The 19,489-nt window shown below is 38.6% G+C and overlaps 3 protein-coding genes across 6 annotated transcripts in view; 2 read left to right on the top strand and 1 right to left on the bottom strand.

Annotated features, from left to right (window-relative positions):
* Nucleotides 1-11,861, top strand: part of LOC106137851 (integrator complex subunit 1) — a 49,881-nt gene extending 38,020 nt beyond the window's left edge. The window contains exons 29-35 of the mRNA XM_060949044.1: nucleotides 4,199-4,396; nucleotides 4,719-4,900; nucleotides 7,159-7,344; nucleotides 8,291-8,467; nucleotides 8,904-9,036; nucleotides 10,183-10,354; nucleotides 10,928-11,861. Coding sequence (XP_060805027.1) covers nucleotides 4,199-4,396; nucleotides 4,719-4,900; nucleotides 7,159-7,344; nucleotides 8,291-8,467; nucleotides 8,904-9,036; nucleotides 10,183-10,354; nucleotides 10,928-11,139 — 1,260 coding nt within the window. The 3' untranslated portion in view covers nucleotides 11,140-11,861. The remainder of the gene's footprint in view (nucleotides 1-4,198; nucleotides 4,397-4,718; nucleotides 4,901-7,158; nucleotides 7,345-8,290; nucleotides 8,468-8,903; nucleotides 9,037-10,182; nucleotides 10,355-10,927) is intronic.
* Nucleotides 11,862-12,230: 369 nt separating this feature from the next.
* On the bottom strand, nucleotides 12,231-14,506 carry LOC106137873 (viral IAP-associated factor homolog). The gene is made up of 5 exons (XM_013338809.2): nucleotides 14,327-14,506; nucleotides 14,118-14,250; nucleotides 13,759-13,987; nucleotides 13,233-13,441; nucleotides 12,231-12,880 (listed from the first exon to the last, which is right to left on the bottom strand). Exons 1-5 carry the CDS (start codon nucleotides 14,330-14,332, stop codon nucleotides 12,768-12,770), a joined length of 690 nt encoding a protein of 229 aa, XP_013194263.1. The 5' UTR covers nucleotides 14,333-14,506; the 3' UTR covers nucleotides 12,231-12,767.
* Nucleotides 14,507-14,931: 425 nt separating this feature from the next.
* LOC106135261 (atlastin) overlaps nucleotides 14,932-19,489 on the top strand; it is a 32,257-nt gene continuing 27,699 nt past the window's right edge. Inside the window, exon 1 of one of the 4 annotated variants that reach the window (XM_060949211.1) lies at nucleotides 14,932-15,085. In XM_060949211.1, the coding sequence (XP_060805194.1) occupies nucleotides 15,031-15,085 (55 nt within the window). In that variant the 5' untranslated portion in view covers nucleotides 14,932-15,030. The other 3 variants (XM_060949209.1, XM_060949210.1, XM_060949212.1) reach the window with 3 other exon arrangements.

Here is a 19,489-nt window from a genome sequence, read left to right as displayed (position 1 = left end):
ACAGCCTGACATACATACAGACAGACAGACGGACAGGACAGCGGAGGCTTAGTTATAGGGTCCCGGTCTTTACCTTTTAAGTAGGGATCCCTAAAAAAGAAGGCAGCTAAGCTAACCTGTGAGACAGGTACGTAATAGTAAAAGAAAACGTACAATTTCAACAGGTTCAAATTCAGCTTCGACTTTCTGATTATCGAAAAGTCCAACCGTCGCCTTTGTATCGTTTCCGCAAAACTGGGTAGACGCCTAGTGAGAAAAGCATGAGTTAGGTATTTTTTTTAACATACATACAAACATATAATCACGTCTTTATCCCTTGCCGGGTAGACAGAGCCAACAGTCTCGAAAAGATGACTAACAGGCCACCTTTAACTGTTTGGATTTTTTTCAGCTTGAATTATTGTCCTAAAATCAAGTATTTTGTAAGTTTGGTTTGTAGGGGTAATCTACAATACTACTATTCTAGGTCTATAGAAATCTGTCTAAAACCTGTTAATTTCGATGATATAAATAGCAATAAAATAACGGAAATATCGTGGAAGTGGTTAAGGCGTGGAACATTTTCTGGCTTTGTCTAATCATGGAATTTGACTGCACTCACCTTTTTTTTGAAGATGGTTATAAAGAATTATATAGTCCGCGCAAAATAGTGGATTTTCTCGGGCGAAGCTGTCCGCAACATTACGACAATGCGGCTTTTTTTTACAATCCAATGGAGATATGTAGATTTATTTTCAAAATAGGATACAATATATCGCTGACGTCAACATAACTTACTGCCTACTACCACTTCCAAAATGTCGGAACAAACCACACTGCAGCATTTTCACCGGACGTCAATTTTACAAATATAGATTTGAAACTAGCTGTGCCCGCGACTTCGTCCGCTATTTTGGGCATCATTGAAGCCCTCAAGGATGAAAAATTTTCCCCATTTTTTTTTCACATATTCCATTATTTCTTTGCTCTTTATAGTTGCAGCGTGTGCCTTATGTCATATAGCCTAAAGCCTTCCTCGATAAATGGTCTATTCAACGCAAAAGAATTTTTCAATTCGAACCAGTAGTTCCTGAGATTAGCGCGTTCAAACAAACGAACTCTTCAGCTTTATAATATTAGTATAGATTATAAAATGATAAAAAAGAGAACAATACCTTTCCCTAGAGGTTAACCCTACGGGCTAGCAACCCGTCACTATTTGAATCTCAATTCTATCATTAAGCCAAACAGCTGAACATGGCCTATCAGTCTTTTCAAGACTGTTGGCTCTGTCTATCCCGTAAGGGATAAAGACGTGATCATATGTATGTATGTATACCTTCCCCACTTCCCGCTTCACCATCTCCTTTATGTCCTGCATAGCGGTTTGGCTTATCGGCACCATGCCGAGAATGTTCTGGAACGCCGCATCGTCCAACAAGCTGACAGGTATCGCTTGTACCGTGACTAGTTCCACCAAGTTCTTCAGCAACGCCTTTTGGACATTCTCCGTCATCAGAACCTCATGGTCGTCCTTCTTGACAGAAACCTTTAAGTGATCATTCTTCTTCACCAATAGCACTTGGGTATTATTCGTCGATGCATTCATGAAAGTGTTTTTCTCCCGATTGTTTTGCAGGACCTTGTAGAATTCGGTTTTGTGCTTGAATTGGAAGTGTCTCAGCAAATTTGCGCCATGTGTGCCCTGAAATTTGAGTCACGGCTATATTCCTTGCGGTGTGGACAGAGTCAACAGTCATGAAAATACTAAAAAGGCCACGTGCAGCTAATGGTTCAGTGATGGAATCGAGATTCTAATAGTGGCAGGGGAAAGGGAACCCCAAGTGTATAAGTCGGCTTTTACGACGTCCATGGGAAATGTATGATGTGGTCCTATTCTTATAGTGCCGGGCACCAAACGCAAAGAATAATGTTGTCGTACCGATAATTATTTTGGAAACATTTATATCTACTGTTCTTACCTACCTTAATAATAATTTGTATATAAATGAACGGTAAACATAACTGTCTGCCTGTTCGTTATCTTATGTGATCATAACGCTCACCAAATGGAATAGTAACCAAAAATTAACCTATACTAGCTGTGTGCCCGCAACTTCGTCCGCGTGGGAATAGTTATTTTGGGCATCATTGAAGCCCACAAGGATGTATAATTTTCCCCTTTCTTTTTCACATTTTCCATTATTTCTTTGCTCCTTATAGTTGCAGCGTGATGTTATATAGCCTAAAGCCTTCCTCGATAAATGGTCTATTCAAAGCAAAAAGAATTTTTCAATTCGAACCAGTAAGTAGTTCCTGAGATTAGCGCGTTCAAACAAACAAACTCTTCAGCTTTATAATATTAGTATAGACATTCTAACCTTTAATAAAGTTGGACACCCTTCTATTAAACATTTCGATGTCTTAGTTTTCACGTCGTATGAATAATATTCGTAAATTCCATTCCTCTTCTTTCTTCCCATTAGGTATAACAATGTACACTTCAACCGGTAATTTGCAATAAAGGTAATTATTACCGGTATTTTAAATTTTGTAAACACCACGAGAAGAAACGAACATTGGACGCGACATGTGACGATCTAAATCGCGCAGTGTTGGAGTAGTGGGGGCCGCGGTGGAAGGGTATACCAATGACCTCTATAAATACCTACTCTGGACTTTATATAGGAGATTTTTTTTTTTCCTTTATTGTAGGTACATTTCATGTTAGACTAGTTAGACGGCCTCTAAGCGCAACGGTAGTACGCTTGTCTGTGACACCGGAGGTCCCGGGTTCGAATCACGGTCAGGGCATGATTACGAACGAACTCTCTCTGATTGGTCCGGGTCTTGGATGTTTATCTATATAAGTATTAATTACCTTTTAAATATGGTATCGTTGAGTAAGTATCTCTTAACACAAGTTTCGAACTTACTTCGAGGCGGAGAATAAAAAAAATTAGCCTTTTACCGCGGGAATTTCTCGAAGAAAGCAACCTATTTTACTTTTAAAGGATAAATCATGACACTGTGCCACAAATGATTTAATAGTTTTCAGTTTATTTGTAATAATCGTGACAAGTGGAAAGATGTAGTCCCTGCCCACCCTTCCGGGAAAAAGGCGTGATTTTATGTAATGTAATGTATTTGTTATAAAAAATACTTTTTCATCATTATTATATTAGTATGGATTTGGTCCAGCGCACTTGTATTTTACACGTCAGTGGCGTACATTGACCTCGCTCGACTCGACACGGCGGCGGCCGTTAGTAATGAAACCGGTAACGGTTGCGTTGCGTTCTGACTGAATTTTATTACCGAAAACCGGTTGGTTGGACGTACTTAAATCAATATCGGTTAGGTATTTTGTTATTTGTTTTGTTATGTGCCGGGTGGTTCACGGCACCAATACAAAAAAGAATAGGACCACTCCATCTCTCTCCCATGGATGTCGTAAATGACGACTAAGGGATAGGCTTACAAACTTGGGATTATTTTTTTGTTCACTATTTGAATCTCAATTCTATCATTAAACCAAATAGCTTAACGTGCCCATTATTATATGTAGATATGTAGGTATCTATGTAATGTTCACTAACCAAGAATGGTCCTTTCGACAAGACTCGGCGCGCGGCTCATAAGGCTCGATCCACACAGACTTGGTTAGAATCGTTCAAATTAAATATTTTTATTCATTATTTATTTTGGGAAACTTCAACGTCACTTAAAAATTGTCATATTTTTTGGTTTTCACAACATTGGTTGACGTCTCCTGCCGCTTCCAATGCGTCAGTGCAGATGAAGCGGTAACTCCTGACCTCATCCGAGCTGAAGACCGGCCGTCATATAGTCCTGATCTTAATCCACGGGATAAATAGGTTTATGGTCAGTTTTTGGGAGTAAGGCTTGCTCTGAACGCCATGATAATTTGGAGTCTCTAAATTTGGCAGTAGAGAACATTCTCATAGAAAGAGTGCGTGCTGCTATTAATAACTGGCCTCAACGTTCAAAAGACTGTTTTGCAGCCAATAAAGACCATTTCGTATAAAACTATACGACATAGTTCTTTTCATCCCACTAAAAAACTATAATTTTCGTCGGATTTGAAAAAAAAAAACCGGTATTTCTTTGTAGGTGGCGCTAAATACGCGCGAGAAAAGCTGCAGGTAGAAGCTAGTATTATCGTTATTTCTTTAATAACCGATCACTATGTTCACAGTTGGACGTGCTAATACGTTACGTGGTCGCCGAAGCTGAAGAGGCGGAGCGCGCCGGCGGTCCGGAGGCGATGCGCCGGCGCATAGAGTCGCGGCTGCCTCTCATACTGCGCTGCTGCGGCACCCCCCACGCCTTGCTGGCCTGCGCACTGGCCGCTGCCAGAGAGCATCCTATGCTACTTCTTCTTCTGTACATGAAGGTAGGAATACCTTCTACCTTATGCGAATTTTTGAATAGCTGTCTTGTCAAAGTATCCCCTAAATTGTATACTCGATTAGACTGTATTCCTTCAATCTAAACTTCACCATTGATTTTCAAATTTGTTCCACAAATGATTTGAATATGTTATATCTTACGGCTCAATTCACTATTGTATGAAGTGAAATCGATTTGACATGAATTAAAAATAAATTAAGAATTTGTAGCACACTATCTTGTCTATGTATCCTGTACCGATTTTACCAAAAATACTTAGAAATATCTAGTTTCCATTTTTAAATTAATCTCATCCATTATCGCAGGTACCGAAAATCCTTCAACTCCTGCGCTCGTGCTCGGAGCGGCCGTCGCGCCGGCCCACGGTGTGCAGCAGCCCCGCGCTGCAGGCTGCGCACGCGCACTCCACCAGCGCCACCGACCGCGTGTCGCACTCGCTGCTCACCGCCCTCGCCACCGCCGCGCACGCCAAGGAGAACTCGCTCAAGTCAGTCCCTTTTAATACAAGAATATTCATATCAGTCCTATCTTTACAAGATACGCCATTGTCAAGGATCGCGACAAGTGGAAAGATATAGTACCTGCCTACCGCCTGATTCGGCTCCGTTCCCGCTGCGCACACGCACCACGCCGCGGAGAATCCGCTGACCTCCATTTCACTAAGGTCTCAATAATAGTTTCTCATCAAAGCGAGAGAAAAACCAGTTCTACGAGCCTGAGGTTCATATTCGTAGAACCGTGAATTATTGGAAGAATACCTGATCCGCCTGTATGAAAACCAAACGTGTTAAGCTTCTCTGCTTATTGTGAAATCTACATATGCAAAGTAAGTGATGAACGATTTTATCCACAAAAATTTTTGGTAGAATTTACTGATACAATTTTGATGATTTAATTAATGATAAATAGAGTTTCAATAACTTTTGTAAAAAGCAAGAGAACCGGGTCTAATCGATATCCTCCTTTTTGGAAGTCGGCTAAACTTTTGAAACCTCCCAAGTGTAATTAGCATTTTCCTGAAAACCGCATCAAAATCGGTTCAGCGAAACGCGAGATAAACGCGAACAAACATACATGTCAAATTGCGAACCATCTGTTTTTGAAGGCTATTAAAGAGAAAAAAGAAGGTCCTATACATAATTATATTTGGTTCTTGGATCATCTGCGCGCGACTGAAGGTGACTGTAACATAATTGGGTATTACAACTTACAACTAGAGTGTACCACAACTGTTCTTTAGACCAGTCGGACGCTCTAGGTACAAGTGGACCGATGAGGTCCAGAAGGACCTGCATAACCTGAGACCCGAGGACTGGCGGGAGCTGGCCGAGGACCGCAACAAGTGGCAGCAACTTGTTGCGGAGGTGAAGACGCATTTCGGCACATTGCACCGCAGTAGTAAGTAAGTGATGTAGTAGCAGCCTTACAGGATACAGGAAGATATCGTTCGATGTACTGGCTGACGTTTATTGGAGCTTTGTTTTTTTTTAGAATTTTCCTTCTCAAAACCTACACCTGTTTCTACAAATATTTTGGTTCTCTGTCCAAAATCATGAAAGTGCCGTTTGGTTCCCGGCACCAATACAAAAAAGAATAGGACCAATCCATCTCTGTACCATGGATGTCGTAAAAGGCGATTAAGGGATAGGCTTACAAATTAGGGATTCTTTTTTAGGCGATAGGCTGGAAACCTTTCACTATTTGAATCTCAAGTCTATCATTAAGCCAAATAGCTGAACGTGGCCATTCAGTCTTTTTAAGACTGTTGGCTCTACCTACCCTGCTAAGGGATAGAGACGTGATTACATGTAAGTATGTATGTTTGTTGTCATGCCATTACCGAATGGCCACTAGTATCTTCTGTCCCTAAGACTTGGACTATTTCTTCATCACTCGAAATCCTATTAAGGCTTATTAAATATATTAAGTTGCCTCTCTCTACGTGAGCTATTTGAATACTTGGTAAGTGATTTGCATGTACTGTGTATTATTGATTGACTGACTGATTGACTGACTGACTGACTGACGGTGCATGGAGGCTGGCATGCTTGCCCTTAAAACTACAAAATATTACCATTGTTTTTTTTCTAAATGTCGTCTTATTATGATTCGTATGAAAACCTATGATAAATTAAAATTATGTTTGGTCTTCACGTTAGGTTGGGATGTCAGTCTGATCATATTCGTATTGATATAATTAGTTCTACATTCATTTGTTTTTTAATGTAGATAATAAATAAAATATAAAAAATATATACGGGACAAATTACACAGATTGAGTTAGTCTCGAAGTAAGTTTGAAACTTGTGTTACGAGATACTAGCTCAACGATACTATATTTTGTAATAAATACTTAGATAGATAAACATCTATGACCCAGAACAATCAGAGAAAGTTCGTTTCTCATCATGCCCTGGCCGGGATTCGAACCCGGGATCTCCGATGTCACCGACAAGCGTATTACCGCTGCGCCACAGAGGCCGTCGAATGTGCATTCGTCCACGATTTAGATTTTAGAGATCAATATTTGTAAATTGACGTCCGGTGAAAATGCTGCAGTGTAGTTTGTACCGCCGATTATTCTATACATGCGCTTTGGAAGTGGTGGTAGTTATAAACAGATATGAGTGATGTGACGTCAATAAGTGATACCTTTTATCCAATTTTGAAAATAAATCTATTCTATTCTATTTAGAGCTCACTTTCCTCATACATTTTAATAAATAACTGATGCTTTGTCAACAGGTTACAACGCATGGAGGCCGGCATTCGCAGCGTTTGGTCTCGCATGGAGCGCGCGGGCACCAGGGCTCTGCCCCTGGCCGGGGCTCTGCTGCGGGGCTCCCTGCTGCAGCACCAGCGGCACCACTTGCACATCCTCGCCGCTATAGAGGTCCTACCTGATGAGGAACTCTTCTCGGACAACGTCAGGTAATGTAGGAATTTGTGTCAAGTAATATATATAACTTTGATTTCTAAAGGTATGTGCCGTGTGGTTCCCGGCACCAATACAAAAAAGAATAGGACCACTCCATTTCTTTCCAATGGATGTCGTATAAGGCGACTAAGGGATAGGCTTACAAACTTGGGATTCTTTTTTAGGCAATGGGCTAGCAACCCGTGACTATTTGAATCTCAATTCTATCATTAAGCCAAATAGCTGAACGTGGTCATTCAGTCTTTTCAAGACTGTTGTCTCTGTCTACTCCGCAAGGGGCATAGACGTGACCATATGTATGTATGTATGTTCTAAAGGTATCACAGTGTCCTGATGGTTATATGCGACTTCCATAACCGTAGCATGGCACGCGCCTTTTTTACTGCGCAAGAAACTTGCTGTCCCGTTTCATGTCATATAATAAATAATAATAATAAATATATACGAACTCAACGATACTATATTTTATAATAAATACGTATATAGATAAACATCCAAGACCCAGGCCAATCAGAGAAAGTTCGTTTCTCATCATGCCCCGGCCGGGATTCGAACCCGGGACCTCCGGTGACACAGACAAGCGCACTACCGCTGCGCCACAGAGGCCGTCTAATAAATCTATTCTATTCTATCTTCCTTAAGTGTGTCATTGATAATGATAAGACAATACAATGATACCCACTATGACTTGATCAGTTTTCGGTTTAGAATAACTTTATTCTCATAAGATTTACATAAAATAAATCACTTACTGAGAAAGCAATATTTATATAAGTATGGGCATGCATTTTATACAAAATAAATATAAAAAACCAATAGCCTCGACACAGAGGGTATAGAATAATAAATATGAAAAAAAAATAGTAGGGTAGATCTACGGAGCTATGGAGTGACGTCGACTTGATCAGTTCACGAAACAATTGTGTGATATTGTTCCAGCTCCGAAGTGCACAACATAGTGGAGTGCTTCCTCGGCATGCTGAAACAACAGGGCGGTCGCGAGAGCAGCCGCGACAACGCTCTCCAGTACCGGGTGGCCGCGCTCCTCAGGAGATACCTCACCACGCGGCCGCAGCGGGCCACGCAGCTGTTACACGCCCATAGAGACACGCTAGCGTTAGTATATAGCATGTCCCGATGCGGTGCGGGGTGGACGGAGCTGCCTCGAGAGATTGCTGGCCCGGTCGCTTGCTATCCGGCCACGAATTGTGCAGTTCACCCCGTGTTTTTATGTATAGCGCCATCTATGTGATGGTGGTTAAATTAAATACTATGTTAACTTTTTCAGACTCATTTATTGTAACTTAGATGGCGCATTTAAGCGCTGTTTTGCTTTGAGTAATACGAACATTCGTTGTTCACGAGTACATTTAAGCAACTTGGTGCAATCTCAAGTTTATAAAGTTGTCCTTTAGTCGCCTTTTACGACTAAATATCTTTCATACAAATCGGTTCTACTCTAAAGTTCAAAGTTCCCTAAACCACACGGTATTAATTATGGAGAAAGAAGTAGATATTATATTGTTAATATTCATATGCTATGTCTTAACAGTTCGATACCGGCGTTAAGTTCGCTGAGCAACGCGGAGCTGTCTGCGCCCGCGTCGTCGCTGCCGCCGCCGCACGCGCTGCGGGCGCTGCAGCGGAGGCAGGACCCGCCCGAGGAGCTGCTCGCCATGATACAGGTAACTAATTTTATTTTTTTTTTGTAACAGTTGTAGCGACATCTCTACGTCACATGTTACTAAAACAAAATCATGCGACGCTGTCAGTAGTCGAAAAGAGCCAAGTCTAAATCGCGCAAGCAAAGATTTCTCGGATTGGAGCATGTATACAATCTTCGACACAATGTCGTCTGTCGCGCGGCTCCCCAGGCATCACACCTTGCTTGGCGGAAGATCTTATATACTACAGGGTGACATTTAAAACAACTGCATCCTTTTTAACATAGACTATACCCATGCTTCTGAGCCGTTTGAGCCTATTTTTATTTAAATTAAACATCAGAAAAAGTCATCATTTTCACATTTAAAAAACCCTCAAAAACTACGTTATGCGCTTTATTAAAGACCAATACTACAAAAAGAAATTAAAACTAAACATGTAAATAAATGTCTGAAAAATAAATTATTTTTCTAGTATCAAGATCAAGTAAAGTACAGAGTTGTCGAGATCGCTCAGCACGCGTCGCTTTTCCGCCGGGGTGATATTACGTATTTAGGATCGTGCATTTTGATACTTTTATTTTTTTTCGTTCTTTCTGAAATATGAACCGATATTTTTCTTTCAACGTTTTTAAATATCCTTTAGATGAGTACACTTACCAGTTAAATTTATGAAGTTGAATTAAAAGTCACCCTGTATAGTATAGCTCCCGCTACACAGTATTTAAAACTAGAGTAGTATTCGTACGTCTGTTTGCCCTCGTTAAGCCAAAAAACCATGATAATTTCCCTTCTCGCGGGAATTCGTTTTTTGTTCAATATTGAATTTTTATGGTAAGTGACGATGAAGACTGTGTCTAATGTCTATCAAAGAGATACCCATTTATTATAGCAGCAGGCAATTCATTCCATATATATTATGGCGAGCATTTTAATTATAAATATAAGTGCAAAAGAGTCAAAAATCTATCTAGCCGGGTCTCACATCCAATTAGTTTTTCCAATATTTTAACTCAAAAACATTTATCCATTCTTCCACAAAAATTTATTTCTAAATTAGTTTTTTTTTTTAGTTTATTATCTCTAGTCTCTAGCTAGTGGTAAAGGTAGCCGCCGTCACGGTCTCTTTATCTCCACTAGCACCTTGTCTAACCATGAACATTGCAGGAGCTGGAGTCGTGGGGCGGGCGGCGCGGCGGCGCGTGGGGCGGCGCGGGCGTGGCGGGCGCCGTGCTGCGCGCCGCCGCGCCGCTGTGCGCCGCGCCGCACGCGCCGCTGCGGGCCGCCGCGCTGGCGCTGCTGGCCCGCCTGCTGCCCGCCGTGCCCGACACCGCGCCGGGTCAGTGACCTCCCTCATCATCGTGCTCCACCAAAGATCTTCACCTCGCTTTGTTGGAAGCGACTTGCTTCAAAAGTTTTCCCACGGATTTCACCTAGCTGATACATACATACAATCACGTCTATATCCCTTGCGGGGTAGACAGAGACAACAGTCTTGAAAAGACTGATAGGCCACATTCAGCTCAGCAGCATTTGGCTTTAAGATAGAATTGAGATCACCTAGCTGACGTTTGACACAAACTGAAATTGAAAGTTTTAAAATAAAATGAATAATTCATGTAAATACATACATGCAAATTGTCACGTCTATATCCCTTGCGAGGTAGACAGAGCCGACAGTCTTGAAGAGACTGATAGGCCACGTTCAGCAGTTTGGCTTTATGATAAAATTGAGATTTAAGTAGTGACAGGTTTGCAAGTATTTACACTTGAAATAATCTGTAAAAAAATATAGACAGCTGATATCAGCGTCAAAAAATCACTCAAATGTTACCTTTCATCTGTAAAGTTGATTATCAAAACAAAAATCTAATCCACAGAATTTAAGTCACCTCCAAATGTTCCCCAACAGGTCTGAACGCGGTGTTGGAATGCCTAGAATCGAATCAACCTGAAATCTGCCAGTCGGCGCTGGACAAGCTGCCGGAGCTGGTGATCGGCATGCAGGAGCACGCGGCGCGGCTGCTGCTGGCCGCCTTCGAGCTGGGCGCCGCGGGCCGGCACCCCGTCGAGACATGTCTCGCCAAGTGCGTAGCCACCATAAACCTGCATAGAGGCTGCTGAAGAGTACCCACAGAGGAGAGGAGGTGGGGCGCTGGTGGGATTCACCAGCTTCAGAATAGTGTAACCAACCTGTCCATCCCTACAAATTGAGAATTGCAATAAGCAACTAGTCTACTTCCTGCCTCAGAATAGTTTGAATAGGAATCTCTGGCATTCGGAGCAAAAACAAATGCTTGTCTACAGACGACCTTGGTATAATATTTAAATTGTACCTTTATTTTTTGGAATGAGTTATATGGCCAGTATAATTTTCATATAAATAAGAAAATGTATATCAAACCACTCAAATTTACTTACTGCTTCTATTTCTAGCAGGACAGTTCCGTGTATCATGAATTCTTGGCATATGATTGACCATATAATACTATTGTTTTAAAACGAAAAATTTTATAGCTAAAGAACTCTTCTAGCCTTGGTGGTACATTTGTAGGTTATTGACAAAAATAACAGTTTGTGATGAGTATCCATCTCATACTCGTAAACATATTGGCTGAATTCCATGTAGTATATACAATAAGCTTAATAAAAAAAGGATGATAGGTACTTTTGTGAAAGAAGAAAATGAGAGTTTTATAACTCAGAGGATGAGGTATGAAAACAAAGTTGTTTTTGTAAATAAATATTAATATAGGTACCTACCCAATGTATTTGAATTTGTATTGTAGGGTTACATACTTCTACAAATGTAATAAAAGAAAAATAAAACAATTTTATAGCACCAACAGTTTTTATTTTATTAGCATTAATAACTTAAAATTATAAATTATATATTAATCCTTTGAGCACTATGCAATTTTTGATGTGACGTAAATAAAAAATAAATCTTTTATGATTAATATCATGTTGGAAGATGAACTAAAAGTTTATTACTCAATCTAAAACTTAACCAAAAAATGAAAATTATATTTTTTCATGTTGTTCTTAACTTAATACAGTAGTATTCAAAGGATATGTAATTAAAATATTTAAAAATAGTAAAATAAAATACTTGGAAAAAGACCATCCATTGCAGAAACAAAATTAAATGCATTTCTAATGGAAAGTTGCAAAAAGATTTTTTTTTTATAAAGTGTTCATCAAGTTACATGGAGTTTTAACCAGTCACAGCACTGGCAGTTTACAAACTCTAATCAGTCACTTCCTTTATTTTTTATCAACATAATAAGACGCATTCCGGGCTCCTCTCCAGAAAAGTGAGAGAGTAACTGGAACTCATCAAAGAAGTAGGTATTAAAGGCTCCATCTAAATATTCTCTGCACCTAACTGAATAATGACTAAAATGTTCAATTTAAACAAGGAATAGAAAGGAGCATAAGCAACATTTTAGAACAAGTCTAATTATTTTATTTTATGTATAAAATTACAGAAATTAGGTTTTTTGAAAGTTTCCCAAGCAACGCCTTGATAATCCTTGATGATTTTTTAGCAAATCTAAGGTTTTGTAAATTATGGGGACACAACTAGCAGTGCATGTCAGTTGGTCCATGAGGAAAATGTAAAATAAATAGCAGCAGACCAACTGACATCCATCACCAAATATTTTTTATAAAAATATAATACATGTCAATATGTGATTGTAAAATTCCAAAAACTTAAGACTGTACAGGAGCTATACACAAGTTCTTCATCACCAATCATTGTTTCCGAGGTCTGTAAACAGTTTGTCCTTTATCTTCGGCCTGGGATCCTCCTTTATTTTTGTGTCCACAGCGCCCACTTGACCCAATAAGTATTCAAGTTCTGTAATTAAATGCCAAAAAGGTTGAGACATTGGTATTGAAAAACAATTTTGGTAAAATAATAAAATAGAAAAATTCAAGATAAAACATACTTGATGAAGAGAGTTATGAATGTGGATGAAGCTAAGGAAATGTGCAGAGATCGTGGCAAGTGGAAAGAGGTAGTCTCTGCCTACCCCTCCGGGAAAGAGGCGTGATTTTATGTATGTATGTAAAAAGTACCCTGTGTCATTCTGGGTTTTATTTTGTTCTGAATGACATCAAAATCTGTCTTAATAGATTTTAGATTCTTATAAACTTTTACATATAACTTTAGCAGGAAGGACGCTCAACTACAGGAACATGATATTTACCATCGCAAGTTAGAGCAGTGCCTCTGAGCTCGTGTGAGCCCACAAATTGTTTCTTCATGTCACCCTCGTAATACACGAACACACTGGGCAGATTCCTCTCGGGATAGTTAGGGATGCATGTCTGATAGAATGCTTTAAGGAATTTTGTATATGGGTACTTCTCCGCAAGCTGCCGCATGTGTTGGTTCACGAGGGCACACTGCTGGATACTGAAATAATATTTTAAATATAGATGAAGAACTTATTACCTAAATTGATGGTCCAGGTATAACATTTGCATATACATACATTATAGTCACGTCTATATCCTTTATGGGGTAAAAAAAGCTAACAGTCTTGAAGAGACTGAAAGGCTATGTTCAGCTGTTTGGCTTTAGATGGAATTATGATTTGCAGATGTAGAAATGTACAATCTAAACAGCTAATTCATAACACAAATATACAACTGATAAGAAAACATTTAAAATAGGATTATAAAAAGAACAATAATTTTATTTTATTTCCATTGTATTCAAACTGCACTCACCCTTGTTTGTACAGGTGTATAACTACCCAAATCCCCTCTCCTGCCTTGTTCACTTCCTGCACATAATCTTGCCCCGACACTTCCCTCACTTCGCCAAATCGAGGTTTCTCTGACAATTTCTTGAGCTCTGCAATGCGTTTCCGTCGGTATTCCTCTAAAATCGCTTCATCTTCAGAGTCCTCTAACTCGTCAAGTCCGTCTAAATCTAACTCTGAGAGCTTTTTGTCTTCTGAAACAAGTAAAAATAATATCGTTTTTACCGGCTGATGCTTCAGGCTGGATCTAATTAACACTATACTACAGTAAAACTTTATTTTGTTAACAGGTGTTGGTGGTAAATAACCTCAATATTTACTTACTTTCTGCTTGTTTCTGTTGAATGGTCTCTTCTATCATATTCACAATATCGGCTTCGGACACTTCCTTCTCCTTCGGAGGTATAATTCCCTTGGAACGAAGAACATCGTTCCATTCTGTATCCTCGTTTGGGTTCTAAAAATATAATGAAGAGAGTTACAGTTATCCTATTTACATATTATGATGAATAAATAATAGTACAAAACTTCACCTGCATTATATAGTGATTTTTGGTTTTGTCTGTTATTTATATTTTAGACAAGATTTTTATTTCAATTATATTAATGAAATTCGACACCTTTTTGCCACTTCTATGTACTTCTTTCTATTTTAGCTTGAGCGAGCTTGAGTTGAGCGCTTGAGAGCGCAGCGCAGTCGCAGTCGCGGGGCTGAATAATATGACAGCTTTGACGTTGACGTATTTATCACAGTTTCTTTTATTTAACCCGAATAAAAACATCTCTATATTTCAGTACTATTATACCGATTCGAAAATTTTATGAAAATATTATGTGTACACATTATGCATACCTATATAAGGTATAGCTGTAGCTTCTTTTTGTGATATATGTATATAAAATCACACCAGCGGAGGAGTAGGCAAAAACTACATCATGTAAGTACCACAGGAAATCTGTCTAGTGATCATCATGTGTAATCATAGCGTTATAATAATAATCTTGAGTATATATATATATATACATGATTTTCCAAAATTTTCCTTTTTTTTGAACATGGTAAAATATTTTTTAAAAATGTGGAAACTAAAAATAATTTCGATAAATACCGATTGCCTCCATATTTTTTTGACAATGACACGTCCTTTTTTGATGTTGTCAAATTTGTCAAACTGCGTCGAGTTGGAAAAATTTTGTTCGCTATGTTCAGTCAAGTCTCGAAATAAATAAATTGAACATGGCTGATACCGAAGGACATAAACATCGGGAAACTAATTTCCATGAGGGAGAAGGTAAATAAGTTCAACTATTATTGTGTAGGGCGCGTGCGTCGTTAGTTTAGTCGCGCGTTGGACTGCGACCTGGCGGCTGGCTGTTTCGCTAGTCACCCTCGCGCAGCCTTTACTCTGTGACATTGAAACTCGGTTCTTTTTATAATTGCTGCCTGGATTTCGGTGCTGGTCTGCCAGGAATGAAGTGTGCCTCTCGGTTGGCGCTCTAAGTGAAATAGTTGCCGTCAGTGCATAACCAAAATGACGGGTGGTGTGAACCGGATTCTCCATTCAGGTACCCAATCTTGTTTTTGTTATATTATAGCAGATTTATCCGAGGTTACATGCGCATCGCCACAGTTATTTTGTTTGGCTCATTTTATCTTGTGGCACTGTACTTTGCACCATTGCTTATTTGAAGTAATGTATATGTAATTTGATTTCATAATTATGAAACAATAATACATGTTGTATCTCTTTATATTGTAGTATTGTTTTGATGTTTATGGTCACTTCAACCTAAATTATAAATTGATATGATTATTTTTAGTTTACAAAACAGTTTTCAACACAATAAAAACACGCTTTTATTTTTATTTTGCCAATATAGGTTACAAACTGGTTGTTTATTGTTGCACTAGCTTGCTTGAATGTTGTAAAATCTTTTCAATAATATGTTCCATGTTATCCAAATAATGTGAAGTGTTACAAACAGATAAATACTTAGTTTATCTATTTTTGTGTGCAATATAATTTATTGAATTATAAAAAATTAACTTCAATTCTTGGCAGTATACATTTCTCAATTTGATAATAATCGTAACTGTCTTCACTGTAAGAAGCTACTTGTTTGCTGTCTTAAACTGTGCAATTTTTTATTTATTTATTAGATTTTGTATCATTTAAAATTTCTAAATTAGAATAGGCGGACTTTATGTTAATAGCATTATTTAACAGTCTACCATTGGGTTACGCAGATAACCTTGGTGTGTGTGAGAATTATAATTAACATACTTACTATAAACCTATAATACATTGACAAGGGGCACAAATGTATTGACAATAAACATAGGAATATCCCTCTCTTCTCTCAGCAGAAAAGAGTTAAACTCGTAAATCTTAGTAAAAACACTACACAGTCCCCGGCTACCAACTGGTTTTTTGCCGTTTTCATTATGGTGAAAGCATGTTTATTACATAAATTGAAATAACAAGGCTGTGGCCTCTGACCATGTGTGGGAAATAGTTATTATGCAACTAGTCACCACTTTATGTGGCATTGTTTGTAGACAAGCACCTATGTTCCGTTTAATTTCTATTTTAGACAAAGTTATGAAAGCATCTATCCATCTATATATCTAATCACATTCACTATTACTTATTAAACATCATCATCAATCAATATTTCTAAAGATTTGCCCAATATATAAACAAAGAAACCAATCATTTATATAATCATGTCTATATCTCTTACCCCTACGGGGTAGACAGAGCCAGCAGTCTTCAAAAGAGTGAAAGGCCACTTTCAGCTTATAACAATGGAATTGAGATTCAAATTGTAACAGGTTGCTAGCCCATCGCCTAAGAGGTATCCCAAATGTATAAGCCATTTCCTTGGTCGCCTTTTACGATATCTGTGGGACAGAGATGCAGTGATCTTATTATATTAAAATGCCAGGGAAAACACCACATGACATCGCCCAAAATAATATTCTGACATGGAATAATCACTCAAGAAATTTTATGCAGTTAATTCATTCAATAATTATAAGTGCGTAGTGTGGAATACTAACTTATTTGTCGCACAATTGAGCAAGTTTATTAATATGTAACACATGTTACACAACACGATAAGCCTGTGTGTAGTCTTATTACATGCATGCATTTATCGCATAATTTATGTTTGTATGTTACTGACATTTTGTTTTTCATGCTGGTCTGACCGATACGCAGAAAAAAGTTTTTGGCAATAGTTTTACGGCAGACACGGCTGACGTCAACCAGCCATGGAAATATTGTGATATTTATATGTATGTACCTACAATACAATACACTACCAGATATACATTATCATTATTGATTCAGCACAAAAGTAATATTTCTCGCGTCAAACGCACGCGGTAGTATTGGCACTCCACCAAATACATGCGTTCTATTTTACGGTAGAAATTCAGGTATATAAGTAAGGTTACATGCTGTGGTATTCATAAGGAAGTAAGAGTGTCAATAAGCGTACTTCAAGGACTTCCTGGGTATGATGAAGGAGTGGGAATGGGTGCCCGGCGCAGAACTTAGTTTACCTGACATAATAGTCCAAAATTGAGAATCGTGTAAAATGCTTGCTTAGTTAGTAGTGAACAAAAACAGCTCGTATAGGAATAAGTTAGTAGTGAACAAAAAAAGCTCATATTTAATGAACCAGGCCTCCCGCTAAACATCTCTTTAGGTATAACAATGGCGAGCACTTGTGGCAAACCTCCTAGATAATGCTGGAATGTCATGCTTTTATTTCTACACGCCATGGTACTGATAGTATTACGACTTAAATGTTTTGGACGAAGGGACCCAGAGTTCGCCTATTATGGAATATAACTGTCGAAACCTGTGCCGTGTGGTTCCCGGCACCAATACAAAAAAGAATAGGACCACTCCATTTCTTTCCCATGGATGTCGTAAAAGGTGACTAAGGGATAGGCTTACAAACTTGGGATTCTTTTTTAAGCGATGGGCTAGCAACCTGTCACTATTTCAATCTCAATTCTATCATTAAGCCAAATAGCTGAACGTGGTCATTCAGTCTTTTCAAGACTGTTGGCTCTGTCTCCCCCGCAAGGGACATAGACGTGACCATATGTATGTATGAACCCAGGGTCCCAGACCCGTTTCGAATCTTGACGCACAAATCCAGCAATCTAAACCACCATTGGTAAACGTCATTCCTCAACAGGAAGTAGTTACGCGTTATTCCTCACCACAGCATTTGAGACCTTCCCCCTTCTAAATAAAACATATTATCGCACAACAACAGACAGTGATCCTATTATTTGTAACGTAGAACGTGTGCAGAGCCGGTTAGCAGGTTGTAAACCAATTTGATTAGTTTGTTTTGCTACGGTTGAATAAAGTTGATCAACCTGTCACTTGCGACCAGATTTAAGATTTTAATTGCAATATGCCTACAGCTCATATTCTATGACTTAGGAAAAAAAAACGAACTTTTAGAGACAGCAATATAATCTTTGAAAATCGCGATTAAAATCCTAGATGGTAATTTTTTTACATTTTTAAAATTCGCCGTTATTCTCTTTACAATTACTTTAGATTTCCAATGAAGTGTGGATCCGTTTGGCAGATCAGACCGGAATAACTCCCCGTAACACCAGTATCGATCAGAATTTATTGTTTATCCCAAACTAGCTTTTGTCCACGGCTCGCGTACATTTCTCGTTTATAGCAAATACTGAAGGAACGGTTTTGGATATGTCCTTTGTTTTTTATTAAAGAACTTGGGTAAGAAAATTTAAAAATCAAAATTACTACGTAATCAAAGAGATAATTCTAGGTCGCTTTTATTTTTCAATATATATATAATTTAAAGTGTGTGTCTGCTTTTATTTGTTGTGAAGCTCTAATATCGTAGTTCGCGAATTGAATAAAATTGGTGCCGAAACCCTGGAAGAAATTTGAAGAAATAAATTAATAAAAATAAATAACTTCATATAACAAGCAAACAAACACATCTTCCCTATAATATTAGTATTTTTCGAAGAATGGATATGAAATTATGGATCGATGGTATAGTATAGATTTCATCCTCCTCCTCATAACTTACTATTTCTCCTTGACATCGCTGAATACTGATCACCATTCGATGGTAATTACCATTGACACCTGTCTCCCACCTCGTGACGCTCGTCGAGCAAAAACCACAAAACATTATATATGAAGGCGTACACTGACTTGCGTAGGTAACCTCAGACTGTTTCTTCCGTCTACAAAGGTCCAATGAAAGTTAATAATAAAAGTAAATAATTAATCTTTATTTTTATATTTAGATAGTTAAACAATTTATCAAAACCGACTTTCTGTCGTGCCGTATATGTGCCGAAAGGTTGGTATAGTTCTGATCTATACATTTGCCGTGGATGTCGTTGAATGCGACTAAAGAGACCTATATCTCGTAGTGCTACGATGACGATCCTCAGACTCGGATCCTGTCACTATTTGAATCTCCGTTCCTTAATTAAGCCATACAGCTGATAGTGGCATTTCAGTATTTTCGAGACTGCTGGCTCTGTCTACCCCGCAGGGGATATATATATATGTATGTATTTACATACATAACCAGTATTGGATCGATCATAGTTACACATCCAGTTGCCTGAATGTGCAGGTTTCCTCACGATGTTTCCCCTCACCGTAAGA

This window comes from Amyelois transitella, chromosome 18 (genome assembly GCF_032362555.1).
Source record: "Amyelois transitella isolate CPQ chromosome 18, ilAmyTran1.1, whole genome shotgun sequence".
NCBI lineage: Eukaryota > Metazoa > Arthropoda > Insecta > Lepidoptera > Pyralidae > Amyelois > Amyelois transitella.
This window is presented reverse-complemented; position numbering and strand designations above follow the sequence as displayed.

Bases quoted from the DNA above. Each gene is read 5' to 3' on its own strand.
- LOC106137873 (XM_013338809.2), bottom strand. The intron at 13,442-13,758 runs GTGAGTGCAGTT...ATATTATTTCAG, and splicing joins ATACACCTGTACAAACAAGG to TATCCAGCAGTGTGCCCTCG. The intron at 12,881-13,232 runs GTAAATATCATG...ATTTAATTACAG, and splicing joins CACTGCTCTAACTTGCGATG to AACTTGAATACTTATTGGGT.